This window comes from Convolutriloba macropyga, chromosome 13 (genome assembly GCF_964194025.1).
Source record: "Convolutriloba macropyga chromosome 13, txConMacr16.3, whole genome shotgun sequence".
Lineage (NCBI taxonomy): Eukaryota > Metazoa > Xenacoelomorpha > Acoela > Convolutidae > Convolutriloba > Convolutriloba macropyga.
This window is the reverse complement of record NC_134480.1, coordinates 46,970,774-46,995,217: the sequence shown is the minus strand read 5'-3', so window position 1 is coordinate 46,995,217 and position 24,444 is coordinate 46,970,774. Positions and strand designations below refer to the sequence as shown.

General features: G+C 33.3%; 1 protein-coding gene across 3 annotated transcripts in view; it reads left to right on the top strand.

Moving 5' to 3' along the window:
* Positions 1–24,444, top strand: part of LOC142351824 (uncharacterized) — a 69,931-nt gene that overhangs the window by 29,250 nt on the left and 16,237 nt on the right. For 2 of the 3 annotated variants that reach the window (XM_075404030.1, XM_075404032.1), the window contains 8 exons: positions 8,040–8,113; positions 8,727–8,825; positions 9,367–9,486; positions 11,521–11,686; positions 12,076–12,224; positions 15,609–15,801; positions 18,181–18,391; positions 18,921–19,052. In XM_075404030.1, the coding sequence (XP_075260145.1) occupies positions 8,040–8,113; positions 8,727–8,825; positions 9,367–9,486; positions 11,521–11,686; positions 12,076–12,224; positions 15,609–15,801; positions 18,181–18,391; positions 18,921–19,052 (1,144 nt within the window). The remainder of the gene's footprint in view (positions 1–8,039; positions 8,114–8,726; positions 8,826–9,366; positions 9,487–11,520; positions 11,687–12,075; positions 12,225–15,608; positions 15,802–18,180; positions 18,392–18,920; positions 19,053–24,444) is intronic. The other variant, XM_075404031.1, reaches the window with a different exon arrangement.

The following is a 24,444-nucleotide window of genomic DNA, read 5'->3' as shown; positions in this document are numbered from 1 at the left end:
CGCACATTACCGAGCCTCCTTGTTGCTCCCACCTTTATTTTTTTAAAAAATGTTAGAACTATATGCGTGCCCTAATTTCCTTCTGACAGTTTTCGACTTTTTGAGCAATATATGTGATATTGATTAAAAGTTTTTAATGTTTGCACTGCAGCTAAACAATGGAATTAGCAATACCACTTTTTGAAAAAAATGAGGTATAGTTTTTTGGGCATTTCCGGACAGGTTGGCCCATTTTTTGTTTTTTGTGCACTTTTGATGATTTCGCTATTTTTTCTATTTCGGTTGCAGAGTTTTGAGTGCTGAAAAGAAAACTTTTGAGTGTCATTGGTTCTTTGTTTTCTGTTCAGAAATTTTTAATGAAAAATTGCTACAAAATTTGATTAATTTGAATGAAAGTGTTAAATATCTCACGCAAACAATCTGTTTTTAGGCATTTACTGGTTCACGTGTAAATCTGTTTGAGCACTGAAAAATTTAGAAATGAAATTGAGGCATGCATATATCTTCAAAAATTTGAATTTTTGAAAAAAAATATGAACTGACCAAAATTTTGTATTGTTTCGGTTTTTTTCATCTCTGTTACTGATTTCTCTTAGGGTTTTTATCTCTTTTAAGGAAAATCTGACGTTTTGAGTTAAATGCAAATGACGACTTTGAATATAGATAATTTGAACTGGCGTTTGGTTTTTCAAGAACAGTATCAAAACTGACCACCTCAATTATTTGTGAAATTTAGCCGGGTTTTAATTTTTCTATATGCCTCACACTTAAACTTGTCTTTAATTTATAACGTTTTTGAGCAAAATTATTCGCTGGTAATAATTTCTGGCTATTAATGTTGTGCTTTGCCCAGCAAACATACTAATATTTAGATACAGAACTAGAATCAAGTTAAATCCAATCATTTGAAGTCCAATAAAAATAAAGTATGATTTTTTTTCAAAAGATTCAATTTTAAGAATTCAGTCACCTGACTAAATATTTTTGCGTAAGAACTTCACTCATAGTTTTTAGAGTAAAGGCCAAAGCTAAATCATGCATGGCTTTTCAGTTTTCAGTTTTTTTACTGGGTCCTGTTATTCAACTCAATAATGGATATCAATGTTAGAGGCTTTTTAAAAATTGAGTAGAGCCCCCGTTTTTGTAATAGTTGTTGATAAGAAAAACTTCTATAAAAAGTCACCAAAAAATTGGTTTGGGCTCTTTTGTTCATCTTCCCTAATTGTTTTGCGAATTATGAAGAGCATTTGAAAAACGGCTGCTACCATTCTTTGAGATGCACATAGGTTTCTTGCTGTAAATAGAGTTTTGCACATGTCATCCAGACACTGCCAGTTTCTTTTGTTTTTTTCTATTTTTACCAGAGGAGTGTCATAATTATTTTAAGAGATTTTGAAAGGATTTAATCATTGTTGAAAGTGTTTGAAAGTGAAAAACAAATACACGATGAACTAATGAAGTGTAGTCAATAACATATGCGACCAATTACTTTTGAAATTTTAATTGACTTTTGCATCGCCGTAGTAATTCGTTTTTTGACCAATTTTGATACTTCATATTACAACTTTCTTCTTTTCGAGAAAAAATGGTTTTTTTAATTGTTTTTACTGGTGCTATCATATTTCAGATAGTCTCCTCAATTTAGCATTATGCAATATATAGCACTGTGAGCTGTAAAACGCGATTGATATCACTGTGTCACCCACTGAATCATATCATCTTTTTTTGTTTTTCTTATCTGACCTTTCCTGTTTCGCGTTTTCTTCTTAATTTAAACTAACCTTTAACTAGAAAATTTTTTACGTAGATTATGGCACGCAATAGCTTTTATTGCTGCTGTATTTAACCGTCTATCAATTTTGTTTACTTTTCCGTTTCTTGATAATACCCGGAAAATTAATAAACTAGCAGCCTTAGCTTTTGAAGTTAGTGGGCAATATAAAGAAATTTTGTGATTATTGGTATCTTTCACTATCAGCTTAGAAGCCAAAATAATTCAACTATTTCAAACTACCCTGCTATTCGCTTTGTTTGTCAATCTTTCTTAGTCTTTCTTTGATTTCATAACAAATTGAAATCTTACTTTTATTTAAATCGTGTTTTGCACAAAAACATCAATTAAAGGTTTTACGACATAATTTGTAGGCTGATTGATAATCTCGTAAAATCTAATTGTGAATTAAAATACAGCCAAGCATATAATGGGGTAATTTTCTATAAAGATCAAAGGGTCTGAATCAATTAGGTTTTAGTTGTTTTGTGTTACTTATTGTGTGCAGTGTTGTTCGTGTTTAATGTATGGTAATTGTCATTAGAGTGAAATGTCATTAAAATAAAATCGATAGCGACAACAATCATAAAAGGTACAAATATATACTGAAGTAACTGCTTCCATTTTGAGAGAAATATATCTAAGGCTCATGACAAGAAGCAACAATACTATAACTATTACCGAAATGACCACTATTTTGCTTCCATTGATTTGTCAATTCTGATGAAAAAGTCCTCATTAGTATCTCAATTGCAGTGATCTGAAAGTATGACTGTATGTCAAGTTGGCATACGCTCTGTGTGAGCTGAGCCAAATTAAGTTTCAGTTATTGATGAAAGGGAATTCTGTATGTGAAGATCACAAGTTTGGTCTTAATACACTCGTTGATTTAGCTTTCAAAATTTTATTTTGCAATTTTTAAGCGTTACTATCTTAACATGCAAGAGTTCAAATAAGCCGGGCTTAGATCTATTTCTCAGTGCAAGCCACAAAGTTTTCAGTTATACGCACACAATGTAGTTTTCTCGTTGTCAAATGTGCTCTCATCTAATTTTTAAAAAAAATTAGGGTTTCCTCCTATAATTTTTGTTGCTCAGTAGTACATAAAATAAGGCTTTAAGCAGAATTTTAGAAAATTTCACGCTGGCATGGCTGGGAACCGAACAACCGACTCACTAAAAATACAGAATTTTTGGGAGGGGGGCTTAAAGTTGGAAATAAGTTGCGCATATTATACCAAACAAAAAAGATAGTCATTTCTTGCCTTGCCCTACAAGCAAAATTTTCAACGCAAAACTCTTAACAAAACAAATCACTCTCGGACAAGTTCTTGATTGACAATTCTGCCAGTTTTTTTCATTAATTTGCATCGCTTTAAACACATTTTCTTTTAATTTGATTTTTTCAGTATTGGAAAATTGACTGTTCAAAAAGAACAAGGAGGCTCGTTAATGTGCGTTCGCACATGATGTTCCGACCCGAGCTTATCGACATTTTTCTACTTAATTGTCAACCAAATGACAATATAACAAAAATAGATATTTGAGTTTAAAACAATCGTTACACAATCTAACCACTAATTGAATTACATAATGCCATGCCTCATTACAGCGCCAACGCGATCTGCCGTTAAAGAGACCACGAAAAAAACGACAAAATCAGCAAAAACAAAAATTTCACGGCAAAAACTGAATATCAAAATTTAAAAGCACCTAGTAACAACGTCAAAATGCAGTCAGATAAAACCTCAACTGCACAAATATACTTTTTCCGAACTATACAGCAGATGGAAATTTTAATGAGACTAGGTAACAAGTCGACAAAGCGAACAAATGAGGCGAAGTTCGGAAATTAGTCAATATTTTTTAAACCAAGAAATTTCAAAGGTCTTAAGAAGCATTAGCGTTTAACTAAATGAACCTTGACAAATTACTAGAAAGTTATTACGAAACCAAAAGGACCTCTTTTTGGTGACTAAGCCATAGAAATGGACTAAAGGTGCAGAAAAACTCAAAAAATTACAAACGATTTGCGAAAACACAAATTATTGATATCAATTAAGACCTTAGCCATTATCTGAACATTATATACTTTCAAATCAATTGTTATTTCTACTATTTCAGCTAAAGGATTTGTTTGAGATATTAACTAGGTTTACCTAGGCCACATTTGACAACCATTGGGATCTGTTATTACGCGATTGTGTTGAAAGAAGAGAAAAAGAAACACAAAACGGACCACTCAAAAAACGTTTATAAAAATGCATATTGTCCAACAAAAAAAAGTCAGTGAAAAATCATATAAGTAGATTTGTTTTTTTTTGAAATACAAGAAATTGGACGGGACCTCTCAATGATGAAAGTAAGTTACGAGTTGACGAAAAGAACAACAAAAATTGAAAAGTTTGAAAAAAAATTGAAAATGTATATCATAAACTTTAATACTATCCGCTATGAACTGGGTGCTTCGGGAAGCATCATTCATTCAATCTTCAATTACAATTATATAGGACCGGTCAGCAATTTACGGCTACCTAAAGAACAAAAAACAGGAAAAAACAGCAAATTCAAGAAAAAAATTGAGCGAGAAAAGTGTCGAAGACATTGAACTTTTCAATAAATACTTTTCTAGTCTCAAATAATTTTTTAACAGCAAGGGGGTTCTTCTTTAACAATATAACTTCAAAAAATCACTAAATATGAACAAATACTTTAGAACCGCAAAATTTTTGAGAAAACTCGTAGTATCAACGCCAAAAAAATTCAATAGCTTTCAACGGAATCCAGTAAATACGCTATATTGATGGGACGACAAGATTGTTAGCCTTTCATACTTCATCAATAAACCATTACAACACGTCATTGACTATGAAAACAACAACAAATACAGGCAAAAACAAAAAAAATCAGTAGAGAAGTCCCTGAAGAAAGTTTCGAATCAATTTAAATCATAAGCTCTACTCTGAACAGTTTAGCTATGATCCATTCAACGTTTTCTCTAAACCATTGGCAACTACCATTTTTAGGATAGGGTGATAAGATTTCAAAAGGAACCAAAAATAAAAAAAAGTATTCAAAAATTAAAAAATTATCAAAACCCGTGGCATTGAAGTCTTAAAGCTATTAGGTAGATGATAAAACCGGAAACCAGATTAATTTTGTATGCAGTAGAAAAGAAGAGGATCCTCTCAATGCTGACACTGACTGACAGTTCACGAAAAAAGTCTAAAATTTGCTAATGTTAAAAAAATATATATTTTCGATAAATTATTTTTAAGGACTTAACAGCCATTAATTCCAATAGCTTTCAACGGAAGTTAATAAATACACTCCGATATGCCCCGATGGGAAGAAAAGGATATTTATCTTGAGTATTTATTCAATAAAGCATCACAATAAGTCTTTTGAATATGAAAACAACAACAAAAACACGCAAAAACCAAAAATTCAGTAGGAAAATGCGAGAAGAAAGTGTCGGAGCCATTTAAAACATAATCTTTTCTCTGAAAACTTCATCTGTGATCCACTGAACGTCATTTCTAAGCCAAATAGATCTATCAATATTTGAATAATGTGATAAGAGTTCAAAAGTAACCAATAATACGAAAATATCTAAAAATCTAAAAAAAGAAATTTTGAAATCTTGTCATTGAAGTCATAGAACCAATAGTTGAAAGATAAAACCGCTAACCAGATTATTTTTGGTTGCGATAGAAAAGAAGGGCGTCTTGTTACTATTGAGACTGACTAACAGTTCACGAAAAAAAGGTAAAGATTGGTTAATATTCAGAAAAAATTTTCAAAAAATTTTTTCAAAGTCTTAAAGCCATTAAAATCACTAGCTTTCAACGGAAGTCAATAAATGCGCTCAAGTATAACCTATCCTTTTGGGGGGGGGAATAACGTTTGTTATTCATAGGTATTCAATAAGACATCACAATAAGTTTTATGATTATGAAAACAACAACAACAGGCAAAATCCAAAATTTCAGTTGAAAAGTGCGAGAAGGAGTCGAAGCCACTTAAGCCATAAACTTTTCTCTGAAAACTTTATCAGTGATCCATTGAACGTATTTTATAAGCCAATGGGAGCTATCAATATTTGGATGATGGGATATGGGTCAAAAGTAATCAATAATACAAAAATAACTAAAAATTTTTTTAAAAAATTGAGATTTTGTGTCATTGAAGTCATATATCCAATAGTTAGTAGATAAAACCGCTAACCAGATAAAATTTGGATGCAGTAGGGAGGAAGAGGGTCCTGTCATTACTGAGATTGACTTAAAGTTCACGAAATCAAATTTATGATTGGTTAAGGTTCAAAAAAATTTTCCAAAAATTATTAAAGTCTTAACAGCCAAAAGCTGTCCACTCAAAGCACTAGATATGTTCTTTTAATGCTCATTACGAAATATATTGCATCTTAAGTCAATGAGTTCATGCCATAGAACTCCAAAGAAATAGTAAGTCTTCAAAAAGAAAATCAAATTTTCATTAAAATTTATGAAAACTCAATGTTGAAGCCAAAAAACATAAGCAATTCCTTGAAAACAAATTTTTTGTTCATTGGGCTTCTTTTGACTGTAAATTAGGTTTGTTTTTCGCGAAACCTCGATATGAAAAGTGACTAGTCTCTAGGTGACCTAAAAAAAAACAGAAGTTTTCTAAAAAAAGAGCTCTCAAACAGAATTTGATTTTTTTTTGATAGTGAACTTCCATATGAGACCAGAACTAGTCTTTTTATCGCCTTCAGTTTTTTAGGAAGACTTAATTGGTTAATTTGTGGCTTGAAATGTAAGTTTGAAATACTGTTTTTGTAGAAAATATCTTAATTTTAAGAAAAATTACACGAAAAGTGAACAAAATCATGCCAATTATCCCGTGTTCACACAAAACTTCAATCCTCGATAACGCCCCAAAAAAGAAACGAAATTTAAAACAAATCTTTTTGATTCCGTATTCTGCGCTGGACAAGCTTTCTAATGATACCAGTCTCAACTCTCTACGATGAATATATCGGTCGGCCAAAATTGACTGAACAAAAAAAAACCCATTTGAGTATATGGTTCCTCCCCCCACAAGTGGGTCGGAACAAAAATGAAAATGAAGGTAAAAAAAAGACGTACTCACCAGTTTTTATGAAATATGGTTGCGTTAATTTCGTGGACTACCAAGATATTCCTTTGAATCTTTATAGCTGTTAGTTCTTTATAGCTGGAGGTTTTGTTGTCAAAAAGTTTTTTAATCAAAAGTTTTATATTTGGTACTGTTTTATTTGCACCCAATACATTTGGGATTTGGTATTTCGTCTCTCAATTCTCTGGAAAATAAAAAAAATTGATTTTCGTTTTTTTCATTTTTATTTTATATTTTAAATTTTTGATGAAGAATTCGAAAGATGATAAATGATACAAAGGAGATATTGTGTCTGCGTAACTAAGTGATGTGCGTTCCTTATTGTTTAGGAGTTAATTGATAGATTTTTCCAATGTAGAAGAACTGCGAACATTTTTTTTTCATTATTTTGCTGAAAATCTTGATATTTATTCAGTTTTGAGGAAAATTGTTGACCAATCACGTTTGCGAGATCTTCTTGTAGCCCTTGAATTATCTAAAATTTAGCTTTTCTATTTAGCTGTTATTTTGAGGGATATTTTTAGGCCCAGAGGGTATTTGGAGATCGGAATATTGCTTTTTATCCACAATGATTTTCACGTCATTTTTGGCAAAATGAACTTCGAATTTTTTTTACTTTTCTGAAAATAATTCTTTACAACTATGGTTTATAGTTATTATCTTGAAAAGCTTGTGACAAGTTCGTTAGCTTGGCCATATGAACAGTAATAGAGTTGAGTTTTGGAACACTTTTACAACCAATGTTGGCAAAACTTGATCTTGCGTTGAACGTAATTATTAACGCATAAAAAATCTCGAACATTTAAAATTTTTCGAAATCAAAAATTCTCATTTTAACATAATTTTTAAACGTTTTTCTTTTGCGTTTGTACTTTGCCAATTCATTCGTCTGTCTACTACGTTTGGTCATTACTCTATTGATTGGTGTTTTCAGTCAAAATTCTATTCTAATTGAGGCGACAGGGAATGTGGAGATGAAGAGAAAAACCCCAATTTTTCTGATGTTTTTTACTCGAATCGTTAAAGCTTGCCAAAACTTTTTTTAATTATTCGTGTCCATAGGTGCTCAACTATATACTCAAAATGACAACCTTGTAATAGTTCTCCAAATTTTCTCATATGTGTTTTAGCTTTCAACATTCCCAATTTGGACAAGCAACCTCTGGCAGAAGTACAACGTCCACTTCAGGGAATCCTCCAAAGAGTAAGAGAGCTTAGCTTCCCTTGCTTTTGTTCCAATATAAATAGAATCAATTAAAATTGACTGGGCAAACTGAGAAGGTAGCTGTGATCTCATTGTTTGTTTTTTCCTTCACTTTTTAAATCTTCATTGGATCGTTTATTTCTTAACCTGTATATGATGGATAAATAATTTCATACTCCTCCTCCAGCTGGGGTGAATTGTTTTTTTTTCATTTATCTTCATATATTAACCAAAAAGAGTGTTGGAACGAACAATTTAAATCCACTGAGTCTTTCGGTAGTTACAAATAGCCTTCGGAATTTTGTACAATTGAAGTATGTTATAAGATCACAAGTCTTATTTAAGCCTTTTTCAACCCCTTAAAAGAGGTTTGATCTTTCACCAGTCGATTATTTCAATATTTGAGGAACAACATAACATAATAATGAAGCCTAATTAAGTTCACTAACGACCATTCCACATCTTTTGTCTGTCTATAAGTTCTGTTTTCACTCCTATTTCTATTTTACTTTTTTATTTAAGTTTCTTCCTCTTTGTTCCACATTCTGCTGAACAATATGTTAAATTGCCTCTTTTTTCAACCCAATAATACTGATGACTAATGCCTTTTCAGTCTGGATCTGCCTCCTCTGCTTTGTCAGGGGGTAGTCGCACTTCCAGTCGACCGGCAACTGCCGAAGCATCCTCCACTTTCACTCCGGACACAGAACGGGTGAAATGGCCCCCATGGCCACACCTGACCATAAATCATAACCCTAATACTTCACAGCTCTCTAGAAAACCCTTGTGAATAGTTATCATATACTCATTTGGGGAGTGATTTTTACTATGTGTTTATAACTTGGCACATTTGTGGTCACCGTTTTGAAACAGTTGTTCATAAAGATGATTGCCCCACATTCATTCCATCATAACCATTCACGTGAATATTTAATGTATAAGTTTCAGCAATCCCAGAAATTGTGGTGTCACTCAGCCATATATTGAGAAATTAAATACAATTCTATTTGATTTTTGTCACAATCGTATTCTTTGTACGTAATCTCTCAATGAATTAAAGTTCTCAATGAATTATATCTTAAGACATGCAAATTTTTGTCATAGAGAATGAATCAGTCTGGTTTTAATTTTTCTATAAACGTTTTTAACCAATTTTGAATATAGTTCAACAATTATTCACGCATGTGTGTTAGTACAGGGCGATTTGCTGACCTGTGTAATATTGATGATGATGTTTTTGTTTGTGGTTGTAGCAACTGAACCCTCTTGAGGATGTGGATGAGGGGAGACTGGAGGTGGTGATGAGTGAACTGGCCCACAGGGTCAAGGACAGGAGACTCATGGTCTTCCCATTCTTCAAGGACTTCGACAGGGTAAAGTTCATCTCAGTCTACACCACTACTACAAAGAGCACTTACTAAAACCATCTGAATAGCTGCATAAGCAATTCGAGTGCAAACCTCTATCTGTAACACATTTTTGACCATTTTTTAATTAAAAAGGAAGCCCGAATTTCGGCACATGAGTTCTTCAGCTGTGGAAGCTAACAATTCGTTTACACACATAAGAAGAATATGACTTTTGTTTAAATTTGCAAATATTTGTCAGTTTTTTCAGTTAATGTTAAGCTTCTTTTGAAGTCCTTGTTTCCTTTTGTCCTTTGACATGTCCTAATTAAACAGAGGTGTTAAACCCTTTTCTTACCCTTCGAAAATTGTTCAAGAGATTGTGTCGATTAGATGCATTTTTTAAACAAAAAAAATAAAAGGTATTTATTTTCTTCCCTTTATCAATCTTACTACTACTTGTTACAACTGCAACAAGTTTAAAAGTTCAAAGTCAAGATGTCTGAGCAAAAGAGTCCCTGATTAAAGAAATTAGACTGAGACAACTCTAGTTTTTTGGACATGTCATGAGGATGAGAGAAGTGGAACACTTAGCTATAACACGAAAGATACTCGGGAAGAGCGCTAGAGGAAGAGACAGAGTGAATTACCTCAAGCAGTTCCCCAATAACGCCATTGATCAGAAGAACAGATAAAAGAAAAGGATGGCAATTGTTTTCGCGTGTGACGGCCGATGTCTGGACCCTCAGACCCGGCAAATGAAGAGGAAGAATTGGTTTTTGTTCACGTGCATCAATCTGTTTTCTGATTTTTTAACGTTTTCTGGATTGTTTTTTGCTAGATGGTTTTTTAAGTCCAGCCCTCGTCCTTGTAGTTCAGGACTCGTCCTGCTGAATATGTTCTGTTCCTTCGCCTTACGCGTTTTTGTTTTCCATTCGTTTACAAATGCTGACAAAGCTGAAAAGTCAATTCTTTGGAAACAGTTTTTCCTCTTCTTTACGGCTTTTGTGGGTGTGGCATTTTTTTTAAAGTCGACTAGAAAAATTTTAGTTTCTGAGCTGATTTGCATGTTTACATTGTTAATAGCCGCACTCATCTTCTCAGCCGGCTATTATAGCGCTCCTATTTTTTTTTTACTTCGTCGAATAAAAAAATTTTCGCTTTACCTCATTTTGCCGCCTTTTCAACATTTTGCGTGAAATCTTTTTGACTTCTCTAGGCTAGTTTCTCTCTTCTCTCATTCTGCTAAAAGTGATTTTGAACATCAGTTGCTCAGCAAAGCAATTCAAAATGAACAGACTCAGTATAACAAATTGAAGTCAGGAATAGAAACAGGATAAACCCATAAAGCCCAATTTTAGATGCCCGCTATTTGAACGTCGTTCCTATAAGTATTAGTTACCTCTCTCTATTGCTTATTGTTATTGATAGTACCCCCTGTAGCCTCTCTCTAAGAAACAGAAGTATGTTCAACTACGAAATGCCATCAAAATAAATCGGACTTAAAAAATGTTTTTGTACAAAAATCTTTTTTTTCAATATCTTATATTCTTTCAATCCCAATCATGCTTATTGGAATCAACGGCGGCTATTTTCCGGCAATCTGCCGGGTATGTTTGGCCATCCATGACTTAGTCTCTTTCAACGACATGACTTCGTACTTTAAATCTTCAGTTGAGTTAAAATTAGTTGAAGGTCAATAAAACTTTTTTGCGTAATGAAGGTCCCTTCTATGCAGGCTTCTGCGGAATTAAATTGGACAAGAAATATCATTTTTGAAAAAATCTCAGTGTTGTGTCATACTTTTGTAAAGAGAGCCTATCAACTCATTTCTCTATCCGTTTCTATCCGTTTCGGTCTAATATATGTGGTACGCAACTCTATTTCTCAGCTTTATTCGGCAGTCTGCGAGTTATGATTATAATCACAGAACATTATTTTGAGCTAAAGAAGAAAGTCAGAGCAAAGGTTTATTTTTAACTTTTTATAGAAATGAGTGATTCTTATATTACACTAAGAGTTCTGATAATAAATAATTTACTATTTGATCTATTTGTATAGGGCAAGTGTTACAGTGGGAATGTGACGAAGAACCAGTTTGCTCGTATCCTGGCCATTTTGGGTCTGACAGTGCAGCCGGAGGACTTCCGGCTCCTGTGCAAGAAGTTCGAGGAGCAACACAAGGGAGACATCAACTACCCTGCATTCGTACAGGCCATCGACTACTGTAAGCGCTTCATTGAAAAATTTCTTACCAAAAATAGAGATATCTCATGTACCAGTTGTGAAAATGGGAAATTGTTGTGTGTGCTAGATCATACAAAGCTTTAGAATAAATTTCAAATTATTTCCGACATTCTTAGTTTGCTTGAGATATGTGATTCAATCGCCAGGATAAAGTTTAATATTGACTGACTTGGCTTTTGCAAAGAGTAATGAAAGCAAAAACCTAGGAAGTAGTCAATTAATTAGGATCGACTTTCTGTCAAGTCCAAATTCAATGTTGTTTCAAAAAGAGTCCAAGCGGGATTGAAGAATTGTAAAATTTTAACAGCAATTTTGGTGATCGTTTTTTCATTGGCCCTTGTTAATCATAACTGATTTTTGTGTGTCTAGTGTTTCTGGCGTTCCGGACTGAGGTGCCCAAGCCAGCAGTGCACGTGGATGCGCCCATGTGGCATGAGTTGCCTCTGGACACTAGCAATGTCAATCTGACAGAGATCATCGGCAGAATCAAGGAGCACTGCATGGTCAATAGAATCAGGGTAAGAGAGAGAGAGAGAGAGAGAGAGAGAGAGAGAGAGAGAGTTACTCTTCTTTTTTAATACAAGAGATGTCTGTCTTATTTTTTTCAACCTACAATATTTGAACACAAAATAGAATAGGAACAGTTGACCAAGACTTTTTATCATGGATGCTTGTGCTTAATTCATTATTCAACATAGTTTTGCCCCTGTTTAATGAACAAATTGATTGTTAAAGGTTGAAATAAAACTTTCACTCTTTCTTCTAACAAGAACTAGAGTTGTGAAGAACAATGAAAAAACAATTTTTTCTATTTTAAATTATTTTTCATAATCATTTGTTCCCTCAACTTTGACCATCGGTAACCCATCGAAAAACTTGAAGAAATATCCGTGCAAATGACAAGATTAAAAATTATTATTCTTCTTAGTAAATAGATCGTCGTAAAATATACCGGCACTATTCTTCATTAATGACCGTGCTAAATTTGAGTTCGAGTGGTGGAAGAGAACGTGTTAGTAAAACAAAATCCTGACATTAGAAAAGACGTACTGAAAGGCAGCCTTGGTTCATTTTCTGTGTTCTAAATTCCAATAGTGAAATCATCTGTTAGTAACATTTACTTACGAGAAAAACAGCACATATAAGATAAGTGTCAAGTTGAATAATTCTTTGAAGTTGTCGAAAAATTTAGACCTCATTTTGACTATAGTTTAAAAAAAAAAATTATTCGCCTAAAAGCAGTTTTCAAACCGTTTGTATCAAAAGCAAGGGGTCAGCATAAGTGTCCAACATCTCATGGAATCAAATGGTATTCTTCCAGTGTATGAGCTTTATGCTTATGAGCTGCTTAATTTTGTGCTAAGATCAACCTCCGGGTTGCATTCTGAAGATTTTTTGAATAATCTTTATCAGTATAGGTCTAAAACACGTACAACAAGAATTACAGTCAAGTGTCTACTAATTATCCCATCAAAAAATTCTGTATGGCAGACAGTCTTTTTCGTATAGAGGTGCGAAACTCTTCAATTTATTTGTTGATAATGATATTTTTAGTCAACAAATAGTTTTAAATGATTAAAACTTCCAAGGTTTTGCTGATATTTTACGGAGTAACTATATATCAGGAAATAGGGAACTTGTTAATTTTATTTTCGAATAGTAGTTAAAAACATAACAACAAAAAAGTGGCATGGCACTGGTCAGAATGCCAAAATTATGAATGCAAAAGTGTCTCTTCGGACTTGGAAATTCTCAAAAATTGTAATTATAATTTTTTACTAGTTAAATATAGTTTTTTGTAAGTGTGTATCAAAGCGGCAGCATTTGGCTCCTTATGGATCCAACTGTTGGTTGCTTTACGTGGTGTTTCTTTCTCTATTTTGCAAATTATGATATCCTTCAATAAAAGTATTTCGCTAAATGTCTTTGTGTTCTTGGATGTTGTTCTTCTACTTGCTAATTACCTATTTTTGTTGCTTGATGTATCCAGGGGCAGAATCTAGTGAGCATCAGTGCTCCGTTATCTGTCCTCTCTCTGTGTTCTAGCTGATATATGTAACACTAAATATATAACTCGAGAGAAATTATTTCTTCTTCTTCTAGTTGGAACTGATTTAATTGCTAATTGTGATATAATTGACATGGCGATTTGTAGAAAAATGACACAAATTTTGAAAGACCAAAAAGGCAGAAAACCAAAAAATATATATTTTCCAAGTTTATAGCGTACCTTAAAAACCGATTTGTTCCTTAACTCAACAAAATTTTACTGAAAAGAGTGAATGTTAATTTTGGCAGTCAACTTATTCATGAAAATTTTTTTAATAATGAGACAAAGAGAGAACCTCCTCTTGATCAAAATGGTTTCGAAAATCAAGTTGGACGTGATACGGATTATTCTCCTGTCTTAAATCAACATTAAGTTTTGAGTCTTATCTACTGTATTTCTTTTTTAGCTCGTTGGTCTTGAGTTTTTGGTTCACAGCTGGCGATAATAATTTGTCCTCATTGAGTTGTTAGAAATTGCTCGTTAACGAAGTGATGTATACAGATTTTATCATATGTATGCAATGTGCCAACTGTTGGAAAATACGAGACAAACATTTTGTGTCTTTTTCAGGCAGTAGATACTTTTTCGATGGTATGATACATATGGTTCTTAATACATCTTTCGGATGAAAAAATGGACAAGTTTCTATATTGCATACTCTTTGGTCAAAGTATTTTACTGAATTAGGATCTTTAACTGCTGAATCCAAATTGTCGTCAGCAGAGTTTTTTTGAATTTGCATGATATTCATGGAGCAAAGTTGACTGAAGAAAAAGAAAGCCAGGATCGCATATAGTTCCCAAAATACGTCATTTCACTATATAGGCTCTTCAGTTAAAGAAAATTGAGTATTTTGTTTTGATAGTGTTGTTTTTGTAGCCACCCGAATGCTGGACACGGGATTTTTCCTTGCGTACTCTGATTTAATGTTTGCGTTTTACGTCAGGTGAAGTACTTTTTCAAAATGTAGTTATTTTTTATTTTTTGTAGTTTTGAATTTTTGTGATTTGCATTACATTACGTGGCCAATGTCGGATTTCTCGAGTAAATTTACTCGACTTTGTGAATATTTTTAATGACCATGTGTTAAGATGATGGCTAAGAGCGTATGTGAAAATTGGTGACAGTTAACGAATTTAATTTTATTAAGCAAATTTAGTTCAAGTTTGGTTATATCCATCGCAATTTTTGCACGATGCGGGTTTTTGGGGACAGCGTGATAAAGAGTAGTAATAATTTACTATCTTTTCAATGCTATAAGTAAGTTATTTCCACGCGTCAACTTTATCTACGTTGGTAGTTTCTAATAACTAAGATAGTGTCATCTTGACCGAAACGAAAGAAAGCCTAATTGGTGATATTTCAAATATCCCGCTCGATATTAATTGTGGATTAAGAAGACAATTAGCAGTTGTGCAATTTGACATTACTGTTAACAAGAACAACCAAGTCTTTGAATTGGTTCTCAAGTAATTAATAATACAATTCAGGCAGTAAAGTTTTATGCTAATTACATTCTCAAAATAGTGGAATTGAGTTACAATCATTCGTGACAAAATGTATGCCTATGTCACAATATATATCACTTATTTTCATGATTTGAGTAACTGACTTTCAACCTGGAAAAACTGTTAGGCAAAATTAAAAATGGTGCAAATAATTGTCTCTCATTTCTACAAAACACCGAATTTTTTTGAAATTTTAAAGCTTTTGAAACGCCAAATTGCCTTTTTGAGCATTTCACAATGTATATTGTGAGAGAAGCCTAATAAGGCAGATTAATTCAAGACTAGAGATTTTCTGCTTCGTTTCTGTTGTCCTCCTCATTTACTTCTCAATATTGCACATGTAGATCAGCGAGGGCTTCAAGGACTTTGACAACTTGCGTGAGTACTCTATAACCAACAGTCAGTTCAGAAGGGGTCTGATGACGTCACGAATTGGCCTGTCGAATGCAGAGGCAGAAGTACTGTGCAGTGAGTTCAGAGATCCAAAGAGGAATGGACGAACTCTATGGAAGGCATTCTGTGATGAGGTCGACCAAGGTACATTTAGTCAATTTATAACCATCCAAAGTTAACTAAATTTAACTTAGTTAGTCTTAAGCTCACTTGAGTAAAGTTTACTTCCGCTTGTTTGCTGTTTTTAAATGTTGACGTGTGATGTAATTTTTAACTGGAGGTAACAACTGAAAAGCATCCTTTTTAATAGCCGTACAGCGATAGCTGGGGCTATTATTGGCCTTCTCTTGGTTTTTTACAATTCAAAGAACTTGAATTGTATTGGGGCGCTTTCTTTTTTACAACTCGAAGAGGAGTATTGAAGAAGTCCTTTTTTTAAATCAATTTATTGGAGTGATTTTTGAAGCGGTAAATGAAACGCGTGAAAAAATTTCGCGTGATTTTGGTGCTGAACAAAAGTGAAGAACGGAGCGAAAAGAGAGTGGTTTTTGTTCATACCGCTGTTTTTGAGAGAGCGAGAAATTGATGTGTGAAAAAATTTTCTCTAAGCGAGCGAAATTTTTTTGTTCACGTGCGGCTTTTTAAAAGCAGTTTTTTTGCGACTTTTGATGGTTATGAAGTCTGATTATTATATTGTATTATTTTTAGGCTTGTTTTGATAGTAATTGAAGGTTCCAACTAGTTAATTTGAGTTTGATGCTAATTTGGAAGTTTTTGATCATTTTTTGCAATTTTTTTAATTGCTCTTGAACGAAGTTCATAGCAATTATGGTAAACGTGTGTGTCTTTTTTATGCAAATTTTTTGCTTGACAATTTTGCGCTTTTCTTCTAGAACGTTTTTTGACTTCTCAAGCGACTTTTTCAAGCTTTAGTTCTTCATTTTTGAGTGATCTCTATTGCTCTGAAGTAAAGCTAATATAAAATCGGTTGCAGAATAGGAGAGTTATATAATCTGTAGCGCAGTGGTTAATGGTTGTTGCTGTGGATCGGGAGGTCAGTGGTTCGAATCACGGCCGGGGACAAGTTTTTTGCGCGCATAAAGAAAAATTGATCTAGGCTACAGCCCCTGAATTAAATTGTCTCGCCTGTCGTTCAAGAGCAATTCTTCCGACATTTGTCGGTTTATGTTTTTTAATCTTAGACCAGTTTCTTAGCCTATAATGACTTGCCCATTGTTTTGCGAGCTTTCATTGCTCTAATTGCAAAGGAATTTTGTTTCCTTGAACTATTTAAAAAACTCAAATTAAAAAACTTAAATTTTTCTAGTTTTTTTTGTTCAATTTGTTTTTGAATGCCGTTTCTTTTCTTCCTTAAATGTTTTATGGCATTTGTGTAGGGTCAGGGTTCACAATTGTTGATATAATTGTTTAGTTTTAAGTATGGGCAATTTTGTCCGAGTTGTTTCCGGAATTCTTTCGGCTATGTTTTTTTTAAGATCTGTTCACACATTTTCATGATTTTTAGAGTCAAATTGGAGTTGTGATTTTGGTTACGCCGCAACAGGAAGTGGTGCGGAAAAGCGAGTGGTTTTGCGGCGTGAAATTTTTTTTTTGCTCTAAGTTTAAAGTAGTGTGAGAAAACGGTGTTTGAACAAAAATTCACATACTCGCTAGTGGTTTTTTGTTAACATGCGGCAATTTCACTTTGATTTTTACTGCTTTTTCGATTTTTTTTGAATAGGATTTTTTTCTAAATGGTTTTCCCAATCCATTCATAGTCCGTTCTAGGTCTAGTTTTCTGTTTAGTCAATGAAAATTCTTTGAATTGTACGTCAGGACTTGTCCTGCTATGTTTTTTTTATTTCGTCTTCGCGATTTTTGTTACGACCATATGACGTCACAACCACTTCAATTCTGCTTTTTGTTTATTCGTTCATGCAATTTCAACTGAAGTGCGTGTGTGACGTTGTTTTTCGCTCTTAGTGAAGCGAGTTTTTTGTTCAGTCGCGAAATTAATTTTCGTCACACTTGACTTACCTCACTCTCAAAAATGACTTCCTCACTTTGAAATTGAATTTTATTTACTTTAATTCAAAGAGATAATGTCAAATGGGTGTGTGTCACTGTAAATGAAGGTTATTAGAGAGCAGCTAATAGAAGCAGCAAACACGTATACAGGTTTTTAATCAAAATATAACATAATCGCCTTCAATGAAAAGACCAATTTTTTTGGTCTGTCTTTTTTACTGTTTTTTTGAGACTGCAGATCTACGAAGCTATTGAGACTATTTTCTGGCAATCTGCGAGCTATGTTTGTCAGTTAGTGTCCAATTCCCAAAAACCATAATTCTGGTTATCATCGTACCTTGCAACCTATAACTTTCTCTTATCGTCTAATTAACGGTAATTATTTTTAAAATATATCAGAAAATGTTGACTAAAAGATCCCAAAAATTTAGGACCAGCTGAAATCAAATGCAATGGAAGAGTAGAGTGCTCTGATATGATTCCCTATTTTTTCAGTATTCACTCAAGTGATACCTAACATGGAGCGCACCCCCCTCAACTTCCCCCTTCCACAGGACTCCTTCCGGATGCCTCACAAGGGGGGAATGGACTGGACCAGTGCCACAGTGGACCACCAGGCCATGGTCAACAACTGCATCCAGAGATTCAAGGCATACATATCTGGCAGGAGACTCTTAGTCAAACCCACATTCGAAAAATTTGACAAGTGAGAACAAATCAGTTGTTCCTTTCAAACAGATTTTTTTGTTTCATTCGCTTCACTTTTGAACAGTTTCAAAACAGACGTCTGATGTCGCCTGTGTCAACATTCGGTTGATTAATATGGAATTTCTTGGATAATTCAGGTTTTTCATTATCACCTTAAGCCGAAGTTTTCACCTTAAAGCTCAAAGTTGATCTGGTTTTATTTAAAAAATTGTTCTTCAGACTGCTCTCTAGAATTGCGTGGCCGTTACCAAGGGGTTAAACCTTGAGTTTTACTGGAATTATTTATATACAAAATTGAATGACACATTTTTTAAAATTATTATGTTCTCATGTTGCCCCTAAAACATTATAAGTTCTCAAACGTGTGAAAGTAATGGTGAAATATGCAGTCTATAAAAATGATTAGTCTATTAAGGCTATTCAATCTTGGCCCGCTCTTGATGGCTGCTAAAAAACCTATAGACGTTATTTGACTCGGTATTATGTGACTCAATCTATCTGACTTGAGGTATTGTTTTGTTGTGTAGACTGAACCACCGTTACGTGAGTCGTTACCAGTTCAAGCAGTGTCTGGCCATGTTGGATCTGGCTTGTACTGACGAGGAAATGGGGGCACTCGAGGCAAAGTTCTCTGATGACAAGGGATTCAACTACTTCAGGTTAGAAATTTATTTTAAAAAGAAGCAAAAAGCAGAAAATGTTGTGGGACAAGTAATTAGAAAATATACCGGCAGGCTGAGTCAATATTCTCTATATCATAATCTACGTAACTGTTCTAACATTTTTTATATGGAGGAAAATATATGAGAGGCCAGCCTCTTTTCAGTCAAATTTTTACTTTGTATAGGCGTTGTAGAGGTGAAAGGAACAACTTTTGTGTAGCCCTTAGAGACTAGTTTTGACTTTTTTTTTAAAAAAATACAATTTATCTCAGATTGAAGAATGGATAGAAACGGTAAAATGAGAGAAGATTAGTATTGGTGGTTGAGAGGGTTGGTGGAGGGGCGTTAAATAATATAAATATAGCTTTTATAAAAGTGTCATTAATTTATTAAAAAACCACATCACATTATTCAAATTTGCTTATAAATGAAACAAAATGAAAATTTCATTACTTTAAGAAAAAAAACAAATATTTGAAAGCAAATACCTGAGAAAAAAAAGTTTATTTAAAAAATACAGGTTCTTTTTCTTCCTGTTAGTACATATTTTAGATTTATATACGTTTTTGCAGTTCAACTGGTTCCTGGTATAACTAAATGCAGAAGAAACATGGGAGTTGAAGAAATTCAAACAGGTTCAAATATTATTGAACAGAAAAAAAGAAAAAAATTCGACTTCTTCCTTTTTGGTAGTACTCTTCAATTAATTTTCAAATAATTAATATACGGGACCCTTTAATTAGTTTTCTGATTTTTTTCATTAACCATATCCAAACGAATAACTGTAGTCTTCCGGATATATAGAAAAATGAATGCAAAAATTTCAGAGAAATCGCACACAATATTGAATTATTCTGATAATTGCTTTTCTGGTCTGTCAGACTTCTTTAACGAACTGTTTGGGGTACAGCTTCTACATTAGTGGCTCATTGGGTCAATGGCAATAGCATAGGAGCATTAATTGATCTTCATTTGAATTAGGAAAGAGAAAAGTCACAACTATTTTAGAAATTTTTTTTTTGTTTTTATTTTTCTGTGGGCAGTTACTCTCAACCTGACCCCTAGTTTTTTTTTAAAAAAATGACGCGATTGCCACATTATTGACCGATTATGAATTTTTTGACCGTGGATAACGGCGAACATAATTTCTTGAGAAAAAAAGAAAACGCCGTCTTTCAATTCTAGACTCTGATTATTGCTCCTAACGCTTCAGGTGACTTTCACTGTTCAGCTTTTGATTGGTGTCCAGTTGAGTAGCAATTTTAGACTAGAGAAAATGTGAAGACGTCTTGAGAATATTTGTTTTAAATTTAAAATGACACGAACAACAGAAAACCCATTTTTGTAGAAAATGAGAAAGCTGTCTTTAAGTTCGTTCAATTATTTAGTTGATTTGAGTTGATTGATTTATGATGCTTCAATTGGTTTTTAATAGCCGCACAGCGATAGCTGGGGCTATTATTGGCCTTCTCTTGGTTTTTTACAATTCAAAGAATTTGAATTGTATTGGGGCGCTGTCTTTTTACGACTCGAAGAGGAGTATTGGAGAAGTCCTTTTTTTTAATCAATTTTATTGGAGTGATTTTTGAAGCGGGAAATGAAACGCGTGAAAAAATTTGGAATGATTTGGTTGCTGAACAAAAGTGAAGAGCGGAGCGAAAAGAGAGTGGTTTTTTGTTCATACCGCTGTTTTTGAGAGAGCGAGAAATTGATGTGTGAAAAAATTTTCTCTGAGCGAGCGAAATTTTTTTGTTCACGTGCGGCTTTTAAAAGCAGTTTTTTTGCAATTTTTCTTGTTTGTGAGGTTTGATTATGATATTGTATTGGATTTGGGCTCGTTCTGATAGGAATTGAAGGTTTCAAGTAGTTAATTTGAGTTTTATGCAAATTTGGAGGTTTTTGATCAGTTTTGCTGATTTTTCGACGAAATTTATTGTATTTTGGCCTTTTGTTTTGTTTTACTGCTTTAAGTGCAATTTGCATAGAAGCTCGTTATTCAAGGATCATCGGGGATACAAATCCATTACAATTTTGTTGTTATAAAACATTTTTTCTGAAGAAAAATGGCAGAAAAATTAGGAATTTTTTAACCACTTTTTTAAGTTTTTGTCTTTTTTCGTTTTTTTTTCAATGGTAGACAATTTTTTTTAGCTTGCTATGACTTGCCCATTTTTTCCCGAGCATTTCATTGCTCTATTTGCTCAAAGTAACTTTATTTGGCTTTATTTTTTCTTGTAAAATTTAAAAAATACCTTACTTTTTCTCGTTTTTTATTTGTTCAATTTGGTTTTAAATGTCGTTTCTGTTCTTCCGCAACCTTTGATAGCATTTGGCGAGTTTTCTAGTGGAAGTCAGTTGTTGTAGCTCTTTTGGATGTCTCTCATTTTGATTGATATTAGTTTAGAGTTGTTTTTGTTAAAGAAAATCGAGTAAATCAGAGCAAATTTTGGCCACTTTTTGTCTTTTTTCTAAGTTTATTGCCTATTTCTTCCAATTTAATGTTTTTGTTGGTAACTTTTTCTCAATAAAGAGCATTGTTGTAGGTGTCGATGCTGTGAATTTGCACTTGAAGGCTTAGCAGGGCAGTTTTCATTTAAACAAATTATACAAATCTCTAATTCGTTAAAGAGTTTTTCTTAGTCTTTTTTATAGTTTGTTGTATAACGTTTCTCTGCAATTACTAGGTGATCGATTTATCTAGCCAAATATAAAACTAATTGATTTCTATGAGTTATGGATGGTATTGATTTGGTCCTTTGTCAAGTTTCCAGTTCTCCAGTCTTTTCTTTGTCAATTGCTTACACTGTCTGTCGATTGATAATTTGCTGGTGATGCATCTGATTAGTGAGAATAGTCAGATTTCTACTTCGAGTCGTTTCCGGAATTCTTCCGGCTATGTTTTTTTTTAAGATCTCTTCACACATTTTCATGATTTTTGAAGTCAAATTGGAGTAGTGATTTTGGTCACGTCGAAACAGGAAATGGAGCGAAAAAGCGAGTGGTTTTGCGGCTTGAATTTTTTTTGCTCTAATTTTAAAGTAGAGTGAGAAAATGGTGTTTGAACAAAAATTCGGTTTCTCGGTAGTGGTTTTTTGTTCACATTCGGCAATTTCACTCTGATTTTTACTGTTTTTTCGATTTTTTGGATCAGATTTTTTTCTAAATGGTTTTCCCAATCCATTCACAGCTCATTCTAGGCCTAGTTTTTTGTTTGAATTGAATTTTCATTTCTCCCTAGTTGTTTTTTTTGTTCACATTCGTCATTTTGACATTAATTTTCTGTTTTTTTTCTTATTTTTTTATCTGATTTTTTTTTAAATGGTTTTCTCAATCCACTCATAGTCCATTATTGGTCTAGTTTTCCTGTTTAGTCAATGAAAATTCTTTGAATTGTACGTCAGGACTTGTCCTGCTATGTTTTTTATTTCGTCGTCATGATTTTTCTTACGACCATATGACGTCACAGCCACTTTTTGTTCATTCGTTCATGCAATTTCAACTGAATTGCATGTGTGACGTCATTTTTCGCTCTTAGTGGAGCGAGTTCTTTTGTTCATGCGCGTGATTAAATTTTTGGTCACACTTGACTTACCTCACTCTCAAAAATGACTTCCTCACTTTGAAATTGACTTTTATTTCCTTTAATTCAAAGAGATAAGGTCAAATGGGCGTGTGTTACTCTAAATGAAGGTTATTTGAGATCAGCTAATAGAGGCAGCAATAACTTTACAGATTTTTAATCAAAATATAACAGATCAGCCTTCAATGAAAAGACGAATTTTTTTGGTCTGTCTTTTTTACTGTTTTTTTTAGACTGCCGATCTACGAATCTATTGCGGCTATTTTCTGGCAATCTGCCAGCTATGTTCAGATAAAGTGTGCCATTGAAATACAAATTTCTAGCACTTCCGGTGTCAATTCGAAAAAGTTCTCAGAATATAGAGGAACTGACAAAAAAAAACAAATTTTCTTGGAAAAAAAGAAGCTGACATTTTTCTACTTTTTAATCTATATCCAATTTAAGTGATTTATTGGCTTACACTTGCGTAAGAAAGTAAGAAATAGAAACCCACAAGTTTAGGCAGCACCTTGAAACTTTATTTTTTTGGTTCAATTTGACTTTAAAGCATAGACTTAGTTCTTTTGTAAAATTAAATACCATAACAACCAAGAACCCAACTACTTGAGGTAAAAACATGTAAGGTTTTTTTTTCAATTTCGTCTGCTTTCAGAACCTTAAATTGATTTTGATGCTCGCACGGTCCGACTGATAAGCATTCTGTTTAAATGGAAGTTCTGTTGGTTACTTCTGTTTTTTTTTTCAAAATGATGTTTTGTTGATTTTAAAACACTTCTCCAGCTGATTCCCCAATTTCTCCAATTGATTGAAGAGTATTTGAATAACTAAGTTACAGAGTATACGTCCGTGAGTTCATTGATATTCAAAAATGCCCGAGGTTCATTTAGAGAACCGTGAAAAGAGTTGCGGTTTCGTACCTCTTCTTTGTTTCTTTGTTTGGTCACATAAACATAGAAATGAAAGATTTTTCATTTTCTTCGGATTGAACTGAAGTTGTTTTGATATATTTGGCCATCTTTATAGGGTATAAAGTTAACTTGGAAAAATTTCTTGCCAAAAAGACAAAACTTGACATAATCTTGAAATCTTGTTTTTCGATTACTTTTTATAGTAACAATTTCATAGAAAAATTTTAGATTGGAACTTGTGTCAAACTGATTGGTAATTTTTTCAGTAGTCTTGCATTTTTTAATTGAGAAGCAATCAGAAAAATGGAAATTTTTTCGAAAAGATTTATTCAACTTTTTAGTTTCTCCTTTTGTGTTCTTGATCTAATCATTAAGATCATGTCCAATCTCTCATTTGTTTGCTATTTGTAACGTCTAGACTGATCTTGGCAATTTCTTTTTGCAAGTTACTGTTTGTGTTTTAAGATAAGTTGTTTGCGACTGATTGCCCTTGCTCAATTTTAATTTTCTGTGAAAGGCTGTCTAATATTGTAAAGTAATTGACAATACCTGTGGTTGTATAGCTGATAAAATTATATCAAAAGGAGTGTTTTCAATTTCATTTCAAAGATAATCTTGCACAAAGATGCTCCGGAAAAATTGCTTCAGTTTGAGGTTCTCAAAATTAATAGTAGAAATAGCTGTTCCTCTTTGAGCAAAGATAATTTTTCGACAAGTTTGAGACGTATGTTCGAACATTCTGTGCAACGCACAATCTAGCACAAGCCGTTTTGTTTATCATTTAAGCTTGAAAGTTTTGACTGGGTATGGCTCACAGAAACGACGCAGAAGTCATCTTATTCAATTATATAAGGTTTGTTTAAAGTTAGCAATTAAAGTTTGTAATTCAACTTATTTTAAG